Source organism: Heteronotia binoei, chromosome 2 (assembly GCF_032191835.1).
Source record: "Heteronotia binoei isolate CCM8104 ecotype False Entrance Well chromosome 2, APGP_CSIRO_Hbin_v1, whole genome shotgun sequence".
NCBI classification, from domain to species: Eukaryota; Metazoa; Chordata; class Lepidosauria; order Squamata; family Gekkonidae; genus Heteronotia; species Heteronotia binoei.
In genome coordinates, this window is record NC_083224.1 from 183,939,797 (window position 1) to 183,962,745 (window position 22,949).

Below are 22,949 nucleotides of genomic sequence, written 5' to 3' on the forward strand. Positions count from 1 at the left end.
TGCCTCATCCTGTAGCCAGGAGGCGCTGCCTGCCTCTATGGCAGCACCCTACAAGTTGTGGGGTCCTCTGCTTTGGAACTAAGATGGAAGCCACTTGTCAGAAACAGGCCAAATGAAGCCACTCTCTGTAAAGGGACAGAGAAACGTGTCTAGGCTTGTTCTGATTACAGCATAGGTATCCTCCCAGCCTGGCTCTTCTCCCCCTCTCAAAGGAACGTACAGAGCAAAAGGGTTCTCAAGTAACTTATGGCTCATGTCTTAATCTTTGGCCAGCTGCTGATGGCCCATCTTCCTACCTTCCTGCCACAATTCAACAGAAGCATAGGGTTGTATCAACAGAAGTATAGTGTCCAGATCACTTGAAGTGACGGTATCGCTTTACTCTGCTCTGGTAAGACCTCACCTGCAGTATTGCATTCAGTTTTGGGCACCACATTTTAAGAAGGAAATAGGCAAGCTGGAATGGGTCCAGAGAAGGGCGACGAAGATGGTGAGGGGTCTGGAGACCAAGTCCTATGAAGAAAGGTTGAAGGAGCTGGGCGTGTTTAGCCAGGAGAGCTGAGAGGTGATATGACCACCATCTTCAAATACTTGAAGGGCTATCATCTAGAGGATGGTTTAGAATTGTTTTCTGTGGCCCCAGAAGGTAGGACCAGAACCAAAGGGGATGAAATTAAATCAAAAGAGTTTCCGTCTCAACATTAGGAAGAACTTCCTGACTGTTAGAGTGATTCCTCAGTGGAACAGGCTTTCTCGGGAGGTGGTGGGCTCTCCTTCCTTGGAGGTTTTAAAACAGCAGCTAGATGGCCATCTGACAGGAATGAAGTATTTAGGGGGAGGCATTTATGAGTTTCCTGCATTGTGCAAGGGGTTGGACTAGATGACCCTGGAAGTCCCTTCCAGCTCTATGATTCTGCGAGGTCCCTTCCAACTCTTATGATTCTATACTAGTGCAAGACATGTTGCACAAATCCTTTGTCTTCCACCCTGAGTCTTCCTCAGAGTATCAAAACTAAATTGATACCAAACATTAAGCCCATCATGGCCCATCATTGCCATCTATTGTCTTGAACTGGGAATCTATTCAGGTATCCGGGAAAGACACATCAACGACCATTATAGCTCTCATAGCTCTGAGAAGGTCTCCACCAGTGTTCCCCCTAAGCTGAGTTAGTGTGAGCTTGCTCACAGTTTCTTAGTCCCCGGCTCACACATTTTTATCTTAGCTCAGGAAAAAAGGGCCCCAGAGCAAGCTAATTTATGTAGCAGCTCACAACTTTAATGCCAGTAGCTCACAAAGCAGAATTTCTGCTCACAAGACTCCACAGCTTAGAGGGAGTATTGGTCACCACCTCTCCAAACCCCATATAAATGGAGTCCAAATCCCACTGCCTCATTCATTCTGTATGGTGCCATATACAGTCTGTACCCCCACTACTCTCTGTAGTTGGGTCTCTTGGACGTGTCACGCCGGTCATGCATGCTCTTCAGAACCGGATCTACATGTTTTTTTTTTGGGGGGGGGTTGGGTGTGTGTGTGTGCAAAATTACAAAATGATGCCCCCTTATGGGCCCATTCTATTTTATGGGCCTATAGAATAGAATGGGCTCCATACCCAATCTGGCCCACTCTCGCATTGGCGGCACCCGGGACAAGCACGCCCTCTGCTCCCCCCTAGCTCTGGCCTTGGTGCTCTTATCTCCATTTTCCTGCTATACAGACGTCTGGACATTTGGAACAGGTAACATCGCCCTCTTCAATGCTCCCTAAAATCCCCTATTGATCACCTCTGTCTTCTTAGTCCTTGACTGTGGGTGTTTTACTGTGTGTGTGTGAGATTGTATTTTTCTACATATTTTTCTAGTAAACATTTTAAATATTCTAACTCTGGAGCCTTCTTTCTGATACCGGACCTTCGTATTGTTGGTGGAAAGATCTCTGCTCAAATGGGCTCTTCCTAAGTCTCCCTCTTGCTAATCTCCCCATCTAAAGAGGAGACAGCCAGCATTTTCTAGTAACAATCCGGAGGAAGAATCTCATTTTCCTGCCCCGATTCTCCTGCTTATCATGGAGGCCGAAGGGATGGTGAGATGACGGGCAGTCACTTACGTTGGGGGATGGTGGAAGGTCTGCTTTGGGTGGATTGGTCCAGGGTTTAGCCGGCAGAAGACCCCATGCGGTTCTAGCCAATGGTGATGGGTTCCTCAAAGGGCAGAGTTGGCACAGCAGCTTTAGTCTGCAGATCAGGTTTATGCATCCCCATCTGCAGCATTCCTAGCTCCGGCTTCTGCAGGAGATGGCAAATGCAGCCCCCCTGTGATACCCACAGTGCACGTGCATGAATGGCATATGTCCCCCCCCCCCACTTTGTGATCCATGTTCTCTCCTTTAGAATGGGCCCAGAGAGAGAGAGATATTTCTCTTTGCATGTTGAGTCTCTTACAAAGGCAGCCTGGTATTGTCAGGGGTGACCAAACTTGCTTAATGTAAGAAACACATAGAATAAGCGTCAGATGTTTGAGAGCTGCAAGATATGAATGTCAGATCTTTTACAGGAGGGAGTGAGGGAAGGAAGGATAATAGATGAGGGGGAGGGAGGAGGAAAGAGGAGGTGGAAAGAAAGCAACTTTAACTTTAAATGCATTTATCAAGCTGCTGACTGGCTGGGAGAAGTGATTGAAAGAGACAAATGCCTTCTCCAAGCTGGCCAACAGGGCAGTGGGGGCTTCGAGAGCCACACAATATATGTGAAAGAGTCACGTGTTATTCCTGGGCCACAGTTTGGCCATCCCTGATCTACATTCTTCTGTTGATCACAGGTACAGAAATTGGACATCAAAGGGCCGTTATGTTCACAAGTGCCGTCAAGTCGCAACCAGCTTTATGGTGACCCCAGCAAGAAGCTTTATCACCTTTAAAGCCTTATATGGCCGAGGACCTACCTACCTGAGGGACCGTCTCTCCCCATATGAGCCCCAGAGAGCGCTGAGGTCAGCTGGAAAAAACCAGCTGAATATCCCTGGGCCAAGGGAGGCCAGATTGAAGGCCACCCGAGACCGGGCCTTCTCTATTGCTGCTCCACTGCTGTGGAATCAACTCCCGGAGGAGGTGCGGGCCCTACGATGCTTAGATCAATTCCGTAGGGCCTGTAAGACCCACCTCTTCAAAATAGCCTTCAACCAATGATAAACCGGGAAGTGCCATTGAAAATGCTTTTAATTACTGAATTCTGCTGAAGATCTAACGCTTAGCACCATGTTGATATTGTTATTGTTAATTTTAATAATTTGTAAATTGTTTTAACTGTGATTTTATAAGTAAATTGATGTATAATGTATTTTATGTTGTGAGCCGCCCTGAGCCTGCCCCGGCGGGGAGGGCGGGATAGTAAATTAAAAAAAAAAAAAAAAGCTTTCAAGGCAAGGGAGAGGCAAAGATGGTTTGCCACTGCCCTTCCTCTGCAGGGCCTTCCCTTGAACTGGGAATCTAGTCAGGTACCCAGGAGCATTGGGTATTAACCAGGGCTGACCCTGCTTAGTTTACGAGATCTGACATGGTGGGGCTATACCTGGGGTGGCCAAACTTGCTTAACGTAAGAGCCACAATGAATAAACATCAGATGTTTGAGAGCCGCAACACAGGAAGGAAAGAAGGAAGGCAAATAGATGGGGAGGAAGAGAAAGGTAGAAAGAAAACAACTTTAAATGCATTATCCGGCTCTTAATTTAGACCCATTCTTGTGAGTCCTTTCCTCTGATGCCAACCGGAACAGCTCCCTGCTGTCAAGAGTCATCTCCTCTGTATTCTTCTTGCCTTGCTTTGTGCTATAACCAAATTGCCTGAGTGCATTCTTGCTTTGCTCATCCTCTCTGCATGCTTATTGTAGTGTATCGAGATAACGATACAACGTCATAACGCAAGGACATAAACTAGCCAGCGCGGCCCTGCGCAGAGCGACCGGGCTGTCCCCAGGCGGCTCAGCGCAGGGCGCGAACACCCCGCCAATCATCAGCTGTGGCGGGAAGTTCAACAGGCCAGGATTGGACTGGCCTGTCTGGAAGGAGGTTCCGGGAGTTGTATATAAGCGGGACCCGGCCCGCGTGTTCTCTCTCTTGTAACGTGCATCCATTAAAGCATGTTGCCCTACCAACGTCTCCTGTCCCAGTACGTTACACTTATCTTGGGAACTTATTAGTTAAGCTGTTTCCACCAACTTCAAGGTCAGATGCTGGGGAAGTATAATTTAGACACCTGGACTATGAAACTAGGGGTGGATTCCAAAGAAGGGTGGTTCCCGCCAAAACCTGGCTTCTGCTTTTGCTTTGCCATGCTTGCACTTGAAAATGTAACGGTTGGGGCGAGGGGTTAAAAGGAGAGTCCCTGGGTGAAGACGTCAGTATACCCTGCCTTCACTTGGAGTCTCAGAGCGGCTTAGCCTCTCCTTCCCTTCCTTTCCCCCTGTGAGGTAGGTGGGGCTGAGAGAGCTCTTAGAGAAGAAGAAGATGGAGATATTGGATATATATCCTGCCTTTCATTCTGAATCTCAGAGCAGCTCACAATCTCCTTTACCTTCCTGCCCCACAACAAACGCCCTGTGAGGTAGGTGGGGCTGAGAGAGCTCTCATAGAAGCTGCCGTTTCAAGGACAGCTCTGTGATAGCTATGGCTGACCCAAGGCCATTCCAGCAGTTGCAAGTGGAGGAGTGGGGAATCAAACCCGGTTCTCCCAAATAAGAATCTTTGCACTTAACCACTACGCCAAACTGGGAGGGGGGGTTACCTAATGATAGGGTTATCTCTATGATTAATTTTCTGCTCTGAAATCAAAACAGAGCCTGGCTCTGAGAGGACTTGTGACTGATCCAAGGTCACCCAATCAGCTGCATGTGGAGGAGTCGGGAATCAAACCCGGTTCTCCAGATTAGAGGCCACGCTCTTAACTACTACACCAAACTGGCTCTTTCCTACAGGCAAGTGAAAGCCAAATTCTCTCTCTAGGCTGGGCAAAATGAGGAAGAGAGTCTCTGTTGAATTTCAGGTTCCCCAAATTTCCTTCTCTGTCTCCAGCAAAAACCATCCTGTTGACACCAAGAGATCCTTAGCTTCCATTGCAAAATAGCACAGGTGTATGTCTCAAGATAACCTGGGTCGGGATGTTCCCGTGGCCATCTTAGTGGCCAGTTTGGAGTCTCCTGGCTTTGATGAGTTATGCCTGCCACAAATGGACAGGTGGACAAGGCTGCGGATTCATGGTAACAGCCAGCCATGATACTTGGTTCGGATCAGGGCCATAGGTGAGTGGCCCAGGTGGAATCTTTGTCCTGTTTCCCATGGTGGCTTTCGGCAACCCTGCTTATGCCAACTTGTTTTACCTTCCCTCGCCATCTGGGAACAGCACATATTCTTGGGAGCTTCTCCACCTTGTGCCAAGGGCATTACTCACCAACAGTGCCCCTGCAGGTGAGGCTTCTGTCTCACCAGACTTTGTGGGGGGTGGGCGTCTTGGCCCCACAAATGTCTTAGCAACACCTGAAGCATCTTGTCCTGTTAACGCTGTACCCCTTTTCCCCGTTTTAATTGAATGTATTTATTTTTCACTTCCAAAGTCTGTGAGTGGGAGGCAACATTAGAACACAGAACCGAGGTCCCAGGTTTTCTCCGCTGGAGCTTACAAGGAGCAAAGATAACTTCTATTTGAACACAAGGGTTATAAACAAAATCATACATGGAACTGTTTTGTACGCGTCCTTACAATATCAACCCCTTTCAGACTTTCTGACTTGTAATTCCCAGCCCAAGAATTCTGGGGGCTATTGCTCTGGGAATCAATAGGAGGCATCTAAGATTTCTCATTCCCTGCCAAAACTATGACAATGCCAACAGCTCCCAGCATTCTCCCAGCATTCTCCCAGCTCCCAGCATTCTCCCAGCAGAAAAATATTAGTGATACCTGCTCCGAACAGGTTTGAATTTCACATTGTAACGTACCCTGAGATAGAGAAAAGCTACAGTTGTATCTGCATAGTTATTTAGGAGCAAGCCCCAGTGAATCGGCAGGGCTTTGGCCATCAGTAAGCAGACTGAGGACAGTATTGCATCGCAGAATGGTTCTTCAGCAAATGCCTCAGAGGAGTATAATGTTCCATCGCTCTGTGCCCCCCACCGCCTAAGACCCCAACACTGACTCACATAAATAGTTTAATTGCACAGTTCCGTACTAAGCAGGGGGGAAGCCCGTCTCCCCCACCGCAACGACGATCTGGAACCTCTAACACCACTTTTGCGACTTCCCAATGACGAGACACGGCAGTGTGAGCGGTGATTTTTCGCTAGGCCAATATGTCAGGTTGGGTACAGAGCCGGGCATTTCGTACAAGACGTCGAGGTAGATGATCAAGGTAGATAGGTACATCAAAGCCAGGTTGATAAAAATATGCCTGGGGGGGAGGAAAGGAAATGGGGGAAGGTGTTTGAGACGGCTGCCAATAACTCTGCCCATAGCCTGTAACTCTAAGGTTGCTAGTTGCTAAGAGAAAAACCCGAAGGTTTTCGTGATTACCAGCCTCATTTGAATAACACACCTCAAATGATGAATTTCCAGATATTACTGAATATAATTATACACTCTCATAAACATCACCCTCACAAAGTGGAACATACATACAAAATGAACCTATTGGATATTTCTTGGACTTGGCAACTCTATAGTCAAATCCTAAATCAGATGAAAGCACACTGGATCAGGGCCGGCTCGCCCACTAGGCAAATTAAACATTTGCCTAAGCCGCCAGGAGGGGTGGGGCACCGAATTGGGCTCCCCCCCCCCCCGGTGCCCAAGACAAATGCCTAATTTTCTCTCTCCTCCCCCCGCTGCCATCCCCTCCCTCCCCTTCCACAGCACAGCACTGCGCTCCACCCCCCTGGCGTGCTTAGAGGAGCGCCGCTAGGCTTGGCCCTACCCGCTTGGTTGGGGCCCGGGCATCTGAGCGTTCTTTTAAGAGAGAGCTGGAGGGGGCTTCACGCCCCCCTCCCTTCTGGTTCCGGAAAGGAGGGGCAGAAGGCTCCTCCGGCACTCTCTTCAAAGAACGTTCAGATGCCCAAGCCCTGTCGAAGCAGGTAGGGCCAAGCCTTAGTCGTGGTGCTCCTCTGACCGCGTGGGGGTGTGTGTGTGGCAGAGCATAGTGCCGCACTATGGAAGGAAGGGGGGCGGCGGGGGGGCAGCCAGCCCGGCCTGGGTGTGTGTGCATGCGCTTGCATGCCAAGGGCCCCACCTGGGGTGGTGGCGGCAGGGAGTCTGCCTGGGGCCCCACGCACCCTAAGGCCGGAACTGTACTGGTCCATCTTGGACCAATCACTTTCTCACAGGCTAACCTATTTTGCAGTGTTGTTGCAAAGATCCAAAGGAGGCACTTGCGTGCTTCTTGGATAAAGGGCAGGATACAACTGTTCTAAACTGTCATGATTCTGGGCCTAGTGAGGCCTGCAGGCCCCAGGGAAGCCTGCTTTGGCGTTACTGGGAAAAGCCTACATCTCCCAGGATCCTCTCTGTCCCTCTGATTGGGTAGCAAGGGGTTTGGAGGGAAACAGGCTCAGAGAGGGGTGGGGCCTGGGAAGAGAATATAAAGGCCAAGAAGTGGGTGTTCTTTCTCTGGAAGGCTGAGCTGGAGGCAGGCTGTGCCTAAAGAGCTTGAAGCAAGGGAAGACCCTTACCCAAGGGGGTGTAAGTGTAGTATTAGAGTAGGGACTGTAGAGATAGATGCATTAGGGCTTTTGTTTATTTTCCCTTCACCTTTTTACTGGTTAATGCACCTTGTTAATTTATATTGCACTGACCTTAAAATAAACCTTTTTTCTGTTGTTAACTCTGCCTGGTCCTCATGCCCATTATTTGGCCTGAGCTAAGGGAGGCTTGGGAGGGTACTCTAGGCCTTCTCAAGGGAGACCCTTAACCCAGAGTGGTGGCAGCAGTTGGTAAGACCCTCGAGTCATGACATAGATAGGAAACCCCAAAGTTGCTTTAGCACAAGCTAGGGTTGCTCAACTTCAGGTGGTGGTTGGAGATCTTCAAGAGGCTGAAGTAGGGTTGCCAAGTCCAATTAAAGAAAAATCTGGGGACTTTGGGGGCGGAGCCAGGAGACTTTGGGGGTGGAGCCAGGAACAAGGATGTGACAAGCATAATTGAACTCCAAGGGAGTTCTGGCCATCACATATAAAGGGACAGCACGCCTTTTTAAATGCCTTTCTTCCATAGGAAATAATTAAGGATAGGGGCACCATCTTTTGGGGCTCATAGAATTGGACCCTCTGGTCCAATCATTTTGAACCTTGGGGGGTATTTTGGGGAGAGGCACTAGATGCTATACTAAAAATCTGGTGCCTCTACCTCAAATAATAGCCCCCCCCCCAGAGCCCCATATATCATACACCCCCATGTTCAGGGGGCTCTGCCCTTCGAGGGGACATGTGCTGCTCCATGGTTCAATGAACGCTTCTCATGCCAGCTGCTCCAAAACGAGGTGCCACCAGGACACTCAAACAGGCAGACACTGGGGACAGGCTGTACCCCCAAAACAATATTTGGGCCACTCCCAAGAGTTTACATAATTCTTTAAGAACACATACATACATAACATACGTATGCTATGCTATCTCACTCACTTTTGTATTCCTACAGCAGAAGAGAGAAGGAAAAGACTGCAGATTTATACCCCGCCCTTCTCTCTGAATCAGAGACTCAGAGCGGCTTACTATCGCCTATATCTTCTCCTCTCACAACAGACACCCTGTGAGGTGGGTGGGGCTGAGAGAGCTCTCACAGCAGCTGCCCTTTCAAGGACAACTCCTACAAGAGAGCTGTGGTTGACCCAAGACCATTCCAGCAGCTGCAAGTGGAGGAGTGGGGAATCAAACCTGGTTCTCTCAGATAAGAGTCCACACCCTTAACCACTACACCAAACTGGAGGGGTTACCTAATGGTAGGGTTATTTCTATTATTAATTTTCTGTGCTGAAATGAAAACAGAGCCTACCCCTGTTTTTTATAAATCAAAGTCAAAGGCTTGCCAGCCCCTGAACGATGCCATCTGGAATTCATTAGCATTGATGTGGACTGATCCATCTACCCTGCATATATATCTTTGCATTCAAGTAACCCCAAACCCAAGCTAAATTATCACAAATAGTTTCAAGGCAGTTTATTACAACTGACCTTCAGGCCACAGGGATCAGGTCCCCTGAAGGAAATGGTCGCTTTGGACTCTATGGTGTTATATACCCCACTGACGTCCCTTCTCTTTCTCAAACCCGCCCTTCTCAGGTTCCACCCCAGCGTTGCCAGGTATTTCCCAACCCGGAGCTGGCAGCCCTGGCGCAAGTGCCATGTCTCCCTTACCACAAGCTGTGGAGATAACAAAAGTTGATCTTCTTGCAGAATTCACAGAAGAACTTGTCCGCGATCCAGCAGGTGATTGCGATAAACCACCAGATCACAGTGATGGCGGCCAGTCGGCGTGCACGGGGGTTGGTGCTCCTGTGGAAGATACTCAACATTTTAGAGGCTGGACCCTTGCCCTGGTCCAGCCCTTCCCCAGTGGGCCTCTTAATGGAGCCCCCAAACCAAAATGTATGTGGGGCTGAGATAATCCACCAAGCACACTGCTTCTCTGCATGCGTCGCTGCTCTGGCCTTGCCTTCTTCCAATGTGTGCTGTGTGCTGGTACCATCTCTGCACGTGGGGTGTTGTCAAATTGTTTGACCACTCTCAATGCGGAAAGGCCATAGGAATGACGACCAATTCCTCACTAGCAGTTGCTCCACCCCTGGGTTTCTGCTTTCCCCAGCTCCCTCCAATTAGGGTTGCCAGCCTCCAGGTGGACCCCACATTTCTCCCACATTTATAGCTGATCTCCAGCTGGCAGAGTTCAGCTTCCCTGGAGAAAGTAATACAATAGCACAGGTACCAGTGTATTGAGCACTATATCAGTGGCACAATAAAACGTATGTGGTTTTAGTAGGAACCCTACACCTAATTGTGATGGTGTAGGTACAATGAGAGGACAGGGCAGTCTTGTAAAAATAGAAATATTTCCGTAGAATGTTAAAACCACCATTGAGAAGGGACCCAAAGTCCTAAGATTCTATCTAAGTCCCACTTCTCCTCTTTCACCCCCAGTATAGTCAAGTTCTTATACCCAGGGCTTTTTTTGTAGCAGGAACTCCTTTGCATATTAGGCCACACCCCTCTTATGTGGCCAATCCTCCAAGAGCTTACAGGAGGCCCTGTAAGAAGAGCCCTGTTATCTCTTGGAAGATTAACTACATAAGAGGGGTGCGACCTAATATGCAAAGGTGTTCCTGCTACAAAAAAAGCCCTGCTGTACCCAAAGTTGGCATCGTAGAATCATAGAGTTGGAAGGGGCCTTCCTTCCTTCCTCTGATGGTTATTCTGTGCGGTTCTTAAATTAAGCGAGTTTGGCTACCCCTGCTCTAGGCTGAACCTGCTTTGAGCAGGAGATTGGACTAGACAGTCTGTATGTTCCCTTCCATCTCTGTGTTTCTATGATTCAAATAGTAAAGAGTCCAGTAGCACTTTTAAGACTAACACATTTTGTAGCATAAACTTTCGAGAAACACAGCTCTCTCTTGGTAATTAACATTTCATTGGAGTTTTCCAGTACAAAAAACAAACAAGATTGCAAAGGAACAAGGATGTCAATAACATTGTAAATAATAGATGCCGTGTTTCTTGAAAGCTTACGTTACAACAAAATTTGTTAGCCTTACAGGTACTACTGGACTCTTTTACTATTCCGCAGGAACAGACTGACGCAGCTCTCTGGGTCGATTCAAATGCTTTCCCATTTCTTTTCCTTGTCGTGCAGCTCTGCCTGCAGCCACTAGGGGTCAGGGATGTCAGAGAGCGAAGGACAAGGCACTCCGTTGGCTAGACTCACCTTTCCTGAAAAACTGAATCTAACTTGTGGAACAGACCTTGTGTTGCAGCAAGCTAAAACAAACTTTCCCACTCTTTTCCTTAACTTCTCTCCCTCTTTCCCACATTTTTCTCATTCATTTCTCTCTCCCTCCACCTAATTTTTCCACGTCTCTTATCTACCCTGCCCCTTTATTTTCAAGTATCAACCAGGGTCAGCTCTGCCACTAGGCAAACTAGGTGATTGCCTAGGGCGCTGGCCTACTGGGCACCCCTTATGTGACTTGGTGACATTATCAGAGCAGGGGGTGGGGGGTCCACCACAAGTTAGCCTTGCCTAGGATGCCAGACAGTCTAGGGCCGGCCCTGGTCTTAACTCCTCCTTGCCCCTATCCTGCTTGGCAGTTTAGAACAGCGGTCCCCAACCTTTTTGGCACCAGGGACTGGTTTTGTGGAAGACAATTTTTTCATGGACCAGGGTGGGAGGAATGGTTTCAGAATGATACAATTGTGCACTTTATTTCTATTAGTTTGGTGTGGTGGTTATCTTATCTGGGAGAACTGGGTTTGATTCCCCACTCCTCCACTTACAGCTGTTGGAATGGCCTTGGTTCAGCCATAACTCTCGTAGGAATTGTCCTTGAAAGGGCAGCGTCTGGGAGAGCTTTCTCAGCCCCACCTACCTCACAGGGTGTCTGTTGTAGGGGAGGAAGATAGTGAGCCCCTCTGAGATTCAGAGTAGAGGGTGGGATATAAATCCAATGTCTTATTATTATTATTACTACATTGTAATACATAATGAAATAATTATACAACTTATGGCTCAGTTGCTAACAGACCACAGACTGGTACTGGTCCATGGCCCAGGAGTTGGGGACCCCTGATGTAGAATATACTTATCAGGGCTTTTTTTGTAGCAAGAACTCATTTGCATATTAGGCCACACATCCCTGACGTAGCCAATCCTCCAAGAGCTTACAGGGCTCTTAGTATAGGATATCCTGTAAGCTCCAGGGGCATTGGCTACATCAGGGGTGTGTGGCCTAATATACAAATGAGTTCCTGCTACAAAAAAAGCCCTGAGTAGTATAATAGCAACGCTTTAGTAATATTATGAACAGAAGGTGTGGGTATGAATATTTCCCTGTGATCTAACAAAGGATGCTCTTTACCAATTTTCCCTCTAAGCTGTGGAGTCTTGTGAGCAAAAATTCTATGTTGTGAGCTACTGACATTAAAGTTGTGAGCAAGCAATTTGGCTACTGCATAAAAGAGTTTGCTCTGGTGCCATCCTTTCTGAGCTAAGACAAAAATGTGTGCGCTGGAGGCTAAAAAACTGAGCTAGCTCACACTAACTCAGCTTACAGGGAATACTGTTCTTTACATGCATGGTAATTGGACATGGATATTAATCTAGGTGGGCAGCCGTTTTGGTCTGAAGCAGGGGTGGAATTCTAGCAGGAGCTGCTTTGCATATTAGGCCACACACCCCTGATGTAGCCAATCCTCCAAGAGCTTACAAGGCTCTTTTTTGTAAGCTCTTGGAGGATTGGCTACATCAGGAGGGTGTGGCCTAATATGCAAAGGAGCTCCTGCTAGAATTCCACCCCTGGTCTGAAGCAATGTGATGAGTCCAATAGCACCTTTAAGACCAAAAAAGTTTTATTCAAGTTGTGAGCTTTAGTGTGCATGCACACTTTGTCAAACAGGATGAAATCAGACTTGCTTGGATGGATGGATGGATGGATGGATGGATGGATGGATGGATGGATAGATAGATAGATAGATAGATAGATAGATAGATAGATAGATAGATAGATAGATAGATAGATAGATAGATAGATAGATAGATAGATAGATAGATAGATAGATAGATACAAACAGACAGACAGACAGACAGACAGACAGACAGAGCAATGCAAAATTACAAAATTAGACACATGGCACTAGAGTCAGGGTGGCCAAACTTGCTTGACATAAGAGCTACATAGAATAAACTTCAGATGTTTGAGAGCCGGAAGGAAGGAAGTACAGGGAGGGAGAGGTAGAAAGAAAGCAGCTTTAACTTTAAATGCATTCTCCCAACATGATTTAAAGAGAGAAAAGCCTTCTCCAAGCTGGCAGACAGGGAGGTTGGGCCTTGAGAGCCACACAATATGTGTGAAAGAGCCACGTGTGACTCCCAAGCCGCAGTTCGGCCACCCTTGCTCTAGAGAATGAGATTGAGAGGCACAGGCTATACAAACAGAGTAGGAGTGGAGAGCATTTTTGGCAGGCACAGCTTGTCTGGAAAGAGGGAGGGAAACTGCTGTTGCTTCCTTTGCACAATCACAGTGGTTTCTAGAAGTATGTATGAGAGCCTTCCCAAGGATCAATGCACTCCCAATATTGAACCCTGGTTTGATACTGAATGACAGTTCCTCTACCATGAGAGATGGGTCTTTCCTGATAGATCAGTCCTTATGCCCCGCCCACTGGGAACTGGAGCAGGGCAGAGGTTCCCATGAGTCATCGCCGAAGCCCTTACATTTTGGCTTCCATGAAGATCACATACAGGATGTGGATGCCGACGCTATTCAGGGCATAAGCGTTGAGCACCGGTTTGATGAAGGACAACAGAGAGGTCAGCACCGTCAGGATGCCCACCAGCCACTGAAACTGTACCCTAGGGGGTGGGAATAAAAATAGAGTTGTGAGCTCAGGAATAGAGTTGTGTGTAAAGCACTGCACTAGAAACCCCTGCACGGCTCTGCTTTTATTTCCTAGTTTTATTCAGTGGGTGCTGCACATGCGGTTAGCCACAGCTTCCTATTTCCCTGTGTCTTTCCCTCCATGATGTTGGAGACCTGTGCATTGGTAAACCATTGTCCCCTCCCCAATGGAACTGCAGTGAGAGTCTTTCTGTCATTGATCTGTAAGAGCACATACACATCAGTGAAAACGACTAGATGGACTGTTGGTCTAATCCAGCAGGGATCATCTTATATTCTTAAGGATCTTGAAGCATTCATACGTATGATGGTTCTTTTGTTGTTGTCGTTGTTCAGTCGCACAGTCAAGTCCAACTCTTTGTAACCCCACGGACAAAGTCACGCCAGGCCCTCCTGTCTTCCACCATCCTCCGAAGTCTGCTCAAATTTGTGTTAGTTACATCAGTAACGCTGTCCAGCCATCTCATCTTTTGCTGTCCCGTTCTTTGACCTCCTGTCTTTCCCAGCATCAGGGTCTTCTCCAGGGTCTTCTCCCTTCTCATTTGGCGGCCAAAGTATTTGAGCTTCAGCTTCAGCATCTGACCTTCCAGGGTTGGTCAGGGTTGGTTTCCCTCAGGACTGACTGATTTGATCTTGCAGTCCAAGGGACTCTCAAGCGTCCAGCACCACAATTCGAAAGCATCTATTCTTCTATGCTTGGCCTCCAGCGCACACATGGTTCTTTTGCATACCAGCAAAACCTCGCACATAAGAACACGAGAAGAACCCTGCTGAATCAGAGTGCTGGTCCCTCTAGTCCAGCATCCCATCTCACACAGTGACCAACCAGTTCCTCTGGAGGGCCAGCAACAAGGCATAGAGGCTGAGGCCTTCTCCTGATGTGGCCTCCAGCTCTAAGATTCTGAGGTTGACTACCTCTGAACACGGAGGTTCCCTTCAGTCACAATGGGCAGTTGCTATTATTGATAGACCTATCCTCCATGATTCTATCTAATTCCCTTTGAAAGCTATCTATTCCTATGCTCATCACTGCATCCTCTGGTAGCAAATTCCAGATTCTAATCACTCTCTGTGTAAAGAAGTATTTCCTTTTGTCCTTCCCCTGCCCCCAACTGTAGATTGGCAACCCTAAAAACGAGACAACAAAGGAAGGGAAGGGGGGGGGGAATCTCTTAACCTGTTTTTGATGAATGGTGGGTAATGGTTTGTGGGAAACCAGCAAGCATAGCTCAGTCCTATCGTCCAGAGAATGGAGAGTTCGTCCAACATCTGCCCGGCATAGCTCAGCGTCATGTGGAAGTAGATGGAGGAGATGCCTGCAAATGCACAAGAGCATCTTATTTGAATCAGATCTTCTATAGCCAGCAGTTTAAAAACAAGTGCAGGGGGTTTAGATCTGTCTAGAAGCCCCTACTTTTTGACCTGGAAACTTTGCACTTGTGGCTCTCCTGTTCTTATACCTGAGTCTCCCCCACTCCCCGGGGGGGGGGGGCGCTTTGGCCAGGGTGTAAGCAGTCAGACTCCTCCTCCTACATAAGGAGTAGTTTGTAGATTGAGAGACAAAAACATCCTTCAGCTTGGTGTAGTGGTTAGCCAGTGGTGTCGTAATTAAGTGTGCAGACACTTATCTGGGAGAACCGGGTTTGATTCCCCACTCTTCCACTTGCAGCTGCTGGAGTGGCCTTGTGTCAGCTATGACTCTCACAGAACTGTCCTTGAAAGGGCGGCTTCTGGGAGAGCTCTCTCAGCCTCACCCACCTCACAGGGTGTCTGTTGTGGGGAGAGGAAGGTAAAGGAGATTGTAAGCCACTCTGAGACTCTGAGATTCAGAGTAAAGGGCAGGATATAAATCCAATATTAATATCACCTTCAAAAATCTTAAACTAGATGCTATTTGGCCTGAAATGTCACACAAAAAAGATGCCCAAAAGACACTAACCAGAGACAGGCCTGGGAACAAATTTCTGCTTTTGGAAGGTGTCAAATCAGGCACAGGCTGACTAACCACCCCCCTCCCCAAGGAGATAAACCCTTTAGATCAAAGGGTTTCCCAAGAAAACATGTTGCTTACCATCAAAGCATCCCCCCCCCACCCTTTTAACCCCAATTTACCATCTTCTCCCATCCAGCAATTGCAGGGTCAAACATTCAGTCAAGCCTACTCTAAGTATTTGGCAACTTGGCTTCCCATTCTAGAAAAGCTTGACACCGATCCATTTTATGCTAACTCTTACACTAAAAACAAAATGTGTAAAGATTTCCTTTTGCTATAAAAATTTTTCTAACAAGTTAAGTTCAAGTTAATTACAACTGTATTACATCCTTTTTTCTTCTTCTTTCTTTTCTTTCCTTTCCCCGATTTTATTTTAATTTTTAAATACTGTGTTATAACTATTATAAATTTTATTACCTTCAATTTGTATTTTGTTTTTAAAGGTCGTTTTTGTTATGTATTTTGTTTACTAAGCTTACGATGCTATTCTTGTTGATCTTAACGGTAAACTTCTTGTCTTATGGATTGTAAGCTATTCTTACGTTTCAATAAAATTGTTTAAAATTTAAAAAAAAAACATTCAGTCACCCGTATTTTATCACAGGTAGGTCAAAAACATGGACACTTTCCAACTCAGGAAATCTCACCAAATCTCTCACCCTTCATTGTTTACCTCCAGGACCAACACCTCTGAGTCCACCAGCACCTTTAAGACCAACACTAGGTTATTCAAGGGATGAGCTTTTGGGCAATCTTCTTCAGAAGTGCCTGCCCAGGAGAGGTCATACCGTGAATGCTGCACTTGTGTTGGTCTTTAAGGTGCCACTGGAGTCAAACTCTGTTCTGCTGCCTCAACCCAACACAGCTGCCTACCAGGATCTAACATCAAAACATTTTTGAGGTGGTCACGTAAGCACTGCCACAAGGCCCGACTTGCTTAAGGTAAGAGCCACATAGAATAAATGTCAGATATTTGAGAGGCACAAGATGGAGAGGGAAGGAAGGAAAATGGGGGGGGGGGAGATAGAGGTGGAAATAAAACAACTTTAAAGGCAGGCAGGAGAGAAGGAAGGAAAACGGGGGAGGGAGGAGGGAGAGAGAGGTGAAAAGAAAACAACTTTAAAGGCAGGCAGGAGAGAAGGAAGGAAAACGGGGGAGGGAGGAGGGAGAGAGAGGTGAAAAGAAAACAACTTTAAAGGCAGGCAGGAGAGAAGGAAGGAAAACGGAGGAGGGAGATAGAGGTGAAAAGAAAACTTTAAAGGCAGGCTGGCAGGAAGGAAGGGAAATGGAAGAGGGAGGAGGGAGATAGAGGTGGAAAGAAAACAACTTTAACTTTAAATGCATTCTTCAAACCACCAGCTGGCTTGGCTTGGGGAAGTGATTTAAAGAGAGAAATGTCTTCTCCAAGCCAGCTGACAGGGCAGCGGAAGCTTTGAGACCACACAATATTTGTGAATGCACTAGGGCTTTTTTTGTAGCAGGAACTCCTTTGCATATTAGGCCATACCCTCCTGATGTAGCCAATCCCCCAAGAGCTTACAGGGCTCTTCGTACAGGGCCTGCTGTAAGCTCCAGGAGAATTGGCTACATTAGGGGAGTGAGGCCTAATATCCAAAGGAGTTCCTACTACATAAAATGCCTAGGAGAACCACGTGTGGCTCCTTTCCTGAGCCACCATTTGGCCACTCGTGGCCTATATCAAGTGCATCCAGCTATGTGTGTGTGTGTGTGTCTTTCTGTGTTCTCAGTGCTAAACAGCACACCCTCAACTTGCATGTGGGCTTACTCCTCTATGAAAGGCTGCCCATTCACAACTTTCTCCATGGATTTGCTCCTCTAGATTGGTAAATATTGCCTTTCCCAAAGTCTATCTCCCTCGCTCCTCCCTATTTTTCATCTTAGCTCTTCTTGTATGTGTGTTTCAGTGTGCTGGCATGTTTATTTTTACCCTTTTATTATTTTTCAATTTTTAAAAAACTTACCGGTTGGACATCTGCCCAGTTTACTTGAGAGTTCTCTGAGGGGAAAAAATCCTGGTATACATTGGTGGAGATGCCCAGTTACCTGCCTCTTGCTAAGCTAATTTCCTCTGCTGATTAAGAGGCAGCCTGTCATGGGTACTGGGGACCCTGCAGAAGAAGCTGAGCCTGCAGGAGAAACTGTGCCCCTGCCACCTGCACCAGTGCCCCTGCCTCCTACTGGGGAAGATCCAAGCCCCCCTGCCTCGCCCTCTCGGGTGGCTCGTGTGCGTGACTGCCTTAGTCAGGACCTCAGGGATCGGAGGAGGGCGGCACGCTCACGAGCAAGATGCTCCCTGAGCCCTGAGTTCTAAAAGGATCCTGGCCCCTCTAGGAGTGAGGATGCTTGAGTCTCAGCAGGATCCCGGCCGCCCTCTGAGTCAGCAATTAGTCCAAATGGGCAACAGACAGCAGAGGGCTATATAGCTGTGGGCTTTGGGAGAAGGCTTTGTGGAAGCAACTAGTCTCTTACCTGACGTTCTAGCGTCCACTTCGGTGTCTGACTTTGGCTTCTGGACCCCCTGACTTTGGCTTTGACTTCTGGACCTCTGACCTGCGATACCTGGACTGTGATTTGGCGTTGGTGTATTGGACCCTCTTTGCTCCCCAGCTACAGACCTTGGACTGCCCCTGGACTTCGCCTGACCTAGCCTCAGCTCGTGACACAGCCAGTTTGGTTAACAAGGGGAGTGAGTCCCCGGAACTCCCTCCCACTTGCTTTTTTTTGCTGCAGATTTCAAAAGTCACCTCAAGCATTTATCCTTCATCCCTTTTCTCGGCGTCAGGGATTTCTTCCAGAGTTGGATTACCTCCTACATCACAGGAAGCCATTCCCAACCGAGGGCAGGTTTTTCATTTCCCTCTCACCTACCGATCATCGCCACCAGGACGGCAAGGCTGCGGACGGGGATAGGCCGATATTTCATGTAGTCGAAGTTCAGCATTATCACGAAAGGTGTCATGATGAAGAAAATGATGTTGCTGATCTGGAGAGAAAGGGGCAAATGGAGAGCTGGAACTATTGTTGTCATTCAACCAATGGTTAATCCAGCGCAGTATTGTGTGTCCCACATCTGCCCCTTAAAAAGGCCCAAAGAAGGGGCACATGCAGTCTGTTTCCGTTAGGGTTGCCAAGTCCAATTCAAGAAATATCTGGGGACTTTGGGGGTGGAGCCAGGAGACTTTGGGGTGGAGTCAGGAGCTATTAGGGGTTCAGCCATAAGCAAGGTTGTGTCCAGCATAATTGAACTCCAAAGGGAGTTCTGGCCATAACATTGAAAGGGACCGCACACCTTTTAAATGCCTTCCCTCTATTGGAAATAATGGATAGGGGTACCTTCTTTGGCTCATAGAATTGGACCCACTAGTCCAATCTTTTTGAAACTTGGAGGGTCTTTTGAGGAGAGGGATTAGATGGTATGCTGCAAATTTGGTGCCTCTACCTCAAAACATAGCCCTCCCCAAGAGCCCCAGATATTCGTAGATCAATTCTCCATTATACCCTATGGGAATCATTCTCCACAGGGAATAATGGAGTTGCCAGCAGTAATTTCCTTCCCTGCCCCCCCCTTTTCTGATGACGCTGAAGTGGGGGAAGGGCCTCCAAACCGGGGGATCCCCTGCCCCCATCTGGGGATTGGCAACCCTAGTTTCTGCTCTTAAGCCGAACTCATGTTCCAAAGTGAAAGGTGCAGATCGTTTGTGTTCTGTGTTTACTTATTTCATTTGTGCCCCTTCTTTCTTCCCAGGGTTTCCATCATTCCATCAGGCTGTTTCCATCATTCTCCTAGGCTTGCCAATCCTCAGGTCCTAGCGGGGGAATCTCCCGGTTTGGCAGGCTCTTTCCTACCCCCAGTCAGCTGACCGGCGAGGGGAAGCCCCGTCCCAACAACCTCCATGTGCCTTCAAATCTCCGAAGGCTTAAGAAGATGCTTGGGAACAATTTGCTTTTAGAAAGGTGTGTGTGCCTTTAAATCTCGAGCCAGGTTGAATGGGGGCGGGGTGAACCTGCAGAATAACGTGCCTGTTGAAAGGGAAGGGAAGGAGCCAGAACCTCTGTTTGTTTTACAGTGAGTATAAATGGGCAGTCTTCGCAGCGGAGGACGGTAAGCAGTGGAGTGCCGCAGGGCTCAGTACTGGGTCCCATGCTCTTTAACTTGTTCATAAATGATTTGGAGTTGAGAGTAAGCAGTGAAGTGGCCAAGTTTGCAGATGACACTAAATTGTTCAGGGTGGTAAGAACCAGAGAGGACTGTGAGGAACTCCAAAGAGATCTGTTGAGGCTGGGTGAATGGGCGTCAACGTGGCAGATGAGGTTCAATGTGGCCAAGTGCAAAGTAATGCACATTGGGGCCAAAAATCCCAGCTGCAAATACAAGTTGATGGGGTGTGAACTGGCAGAAACTGACCAAGAGAGAGATCTTGGGGTCGTGGTAGATAACTCACTGAAAATGTCAAGACAGTGTGCGATTGCAATAAAAAAGGCCAACGCCATGCTCGGTATTATTAGGAAGGGAATTGAAAACAAATCAGCCAGTGTCATAATGCCCCTGGATAAATCGATGGTGCGGTCTCATTTGGAATACTGTTTGCAATTCTGGTCACCGCACCTCAAAAAGGATATTATAGCATTGGAAAAAGTGCAGAAAAGGGCAACTAGAATGATTACAGGTTTGGAACACTTTCCCTGTGAAGAAAGGTTAAAACGCTTGAGGCTCTTTAGCTTGGAGAAACGTCAACTGGGGGGTGACATGATAGAGGTTTACAAGATTATGCATGGGATGGAGAAGGCAGAGAAAGAAGTACTTTTCTCCCTTTCTCACAATACAAGAACTCGTGAGCATTCAATGAAATTGCTGAGCAGTCGGGTTAGAACGGATAAAAGGAGGTACTTCTTCACCCAAAGGGTGATTAACATGTGAAATTCACTGCCACAGGAGGTGGTGGCGGCTACAAGCATAGCCAGCTTCAAGAGGGGGTTAGATAGAAATATGGAGCAGAGGTCCATCAGTGGCTATTAGTCACAGTGTGTGTGTGTGTGTGTAAGCCGCCCTGAGCCTGCTTCGGCAGGGAGGGCGGGGTATAAATAAAAATTTACTTACTTATTTACTTACTTATATATATAAATTTTTGGCCACTGTGTGATACAGAGTGTTTGTCTGGATGGGCCATTGGTCTGATCCAACATGGTTTCTCTTATGTTCTTATGTACAGTCCCTTAAGAAGCTGGTTGCGCACTAAAGTAGTAACCTGGTTTCCTGGTGTTAGTCTGACGAACTGGGTTGAGTATAGAGCAATCAACAATGCCCACGGTGAGTAAATTGCCCCAGTGAGGCTACAAAATATGTGCTTTACAACTGTATTTATTTTGGCTGTTGTATGTGTGTGGAAGTGCAGCCAGTGGCTGGGGGATGACAAAATGAAGACTATTCAGGAGAACTGCACTGCTGTATTTTTATTTATTTATTTCAGAGAATGGGAAAGTCTCCTGGCTCCACCCCCAAAGTTTCCTGGCCCCATCTTCAAAGTCCTCAGGTATTTTCTGAGTTAGACTTGGCAACCCTATTCTCCTTTCCTCTGTTTTATTCTCACAACAAGCTTCCATGGCACCAGATGTTCACCCCCTGCATAAACACGACACCTCCTGGTCAGGGAAGCCCCTGATCTCAGGTGCTTTGAGATATAGTCATGACTCAGCTGGGAGTTACAGCACTCTGCACATGCTCTAGACCACGAGTGGCCAAACTTGCTTACTGCAAGAGCCACATAGAATAAACATCAGATGTTTGAGAGCTGCAAGACATGAACGTCAGATGTTTGAAGGAAGGAAGGAAGGAAGGAAGGAAGGAAGGAAGGAAGGAAGGAAGGAAGGAAGGAAGACAGACATGCAAATAGATGAGGGGGAGGGAGGGGAAGAGGTGGAAAGAAAGCAACTTTAAATGCATTCTCCAAGCCATTGGCTGGCTTGGCTTGGGGAAGTGATTAAAGAAACAAATGCCTTCTTCAAGGTGGTGAGGGCTTCGAGAGCCACACAATATGTGTGAAAGAGCCACAGTTTGGCCACCCCTGCTCTTGAGAAACCCTCTCCTCACTATTGCATGATGCGTGCTTCTGAATGCAAGCTGAATCCCCTTTCCTTGCCACTGAGACACCTTAGCCTTTCAGATACACCAGGGCGTGGGGGGGGGGGGGTCAAAGATCCCCTCCCCAATGCTCACTCACAAGCATCGGGACCTCTGGCTCTCTGTTCAAAAGTTAACCATAGGTATCATTGGGAAGCTGAACCATCCAAACTGTCAGCAGATGCAACATAATCTTTAAAAGAAGATTTGGGATTTGAAATGTGGCACAGGTGATGAAGGTGCTTAGCGGGGCGGGGGGGGGCGTGGTTTGTAGCAGGGACTCCTTTGCATATTAGGTCAAACACCCCTGATGTAGCCAATCCTTCAGGAGCTTACAGGGCTCTTAGTACAGGGCCTACTGTAAGCTCCAAGAGGATTGGCTACATCAGGGAGTGTGTGGCCTAATATGCAAAGGAGTCCCTGCTACCAAAAAAGCTCAAGTGCTTAGTAAAAAAGGGATTTAGCTGCAGTCACAAAGGAGGAAGCCATCCAGGGGTGTTAGCCAAAGTGGCTGAATGGAACATCTATGTGCAGAACAAACTTCAAGTCCAGTGGCACCTTTAAGACCAACAGAGTCTTATTCGAGACTTATTCATTAGTCAGTTTGGTGTAGTGGTTAAGAGCAGTGGACTCTCATCTGGAGAACCAGCTTTGATTCCCCTCTCCTCCTCCACATGCAGCCAGCTGGATGATGTTGGGTTAGACCAGGGCTTTTTTTTTTTGTAGCAGGAACTCCTCTGCATACTAGGCCACACCCCTCTCATGTAGCCAGTCCTTCAAGAGCTTACAGGGCTCTTATTACATGGCTACTGTAAGCTCTTGGAGGACTAGCTACATTGGGGGGTGGCCTAATATGCAAAGGAGTTCCTGCTACAAAAATAGCCCTGGGTCAGAGTTCTGTCTCTCTCAGCCCCACCTACCTCACAGGGTGTCTGCTGTGGGGAGAGGAAGCTGATTGTGAGCTGCTCTGAGACTCCTTTGGGTAGTGAAGGGTGGGGTGTAAAACCAGCTCTTCTTCTTCAAGATATAAATTGTCATGTGCACCCACGCTTCTTCAGGTACATTGAAATGGAAATTGCCAGTCCGTACACAAATGTAGAGAGTGAGCAACAAATTAACATAAGTATAATAATGGTGTTTAATAGATGCAAGGCACAAACTGGAACAAGCTTAGTTT

At 47.5% G+C, this 22,949-nt stretch overlaps 1 protein-coding gene across 1 annotated transcript in view; it reads right to left on the bottom strand.

Annotated features, from left to right (window-relative positions):
• Positions 1 to 5,570: 5,570 nt before the first annotated feature.
• Positions 5,571 to 22,949, bottom strand: part of ACER1 (alkaline ceramidase 1) — a 47,413-nt gene continuing 30,034 nt past the window's right edge. The window contains exons 3-7 of the mRNA XM_060232651.1: positions 18,523 to 18,637; positions 14,818 to 14,956; positions 13,457 to 13,594; positions 9,391 to 9,528; positions 5,571 to 6,437 (exon numbers count right to left, since the gene is read on the bottom strand). Of these exons, the coding sequence (XP_060088634.1) occupies positions 6,269 to 6,437; positions 9,391 to 9,528; positions 13,457 to 13,594; positions 14,818 to 14,956; positions 18,523 to 18,637 (699 nt within the window). The 3' untranslated portion in view covers positions 5,571 to 6,268. The remainder of the gene's footprint in view (positions 6,438 to 9,390; positions 9,529 to 13,456; positions 13,595 to 14,817; positions 14,957 to 18,522; positions 18,638 to 22,949) is intronic.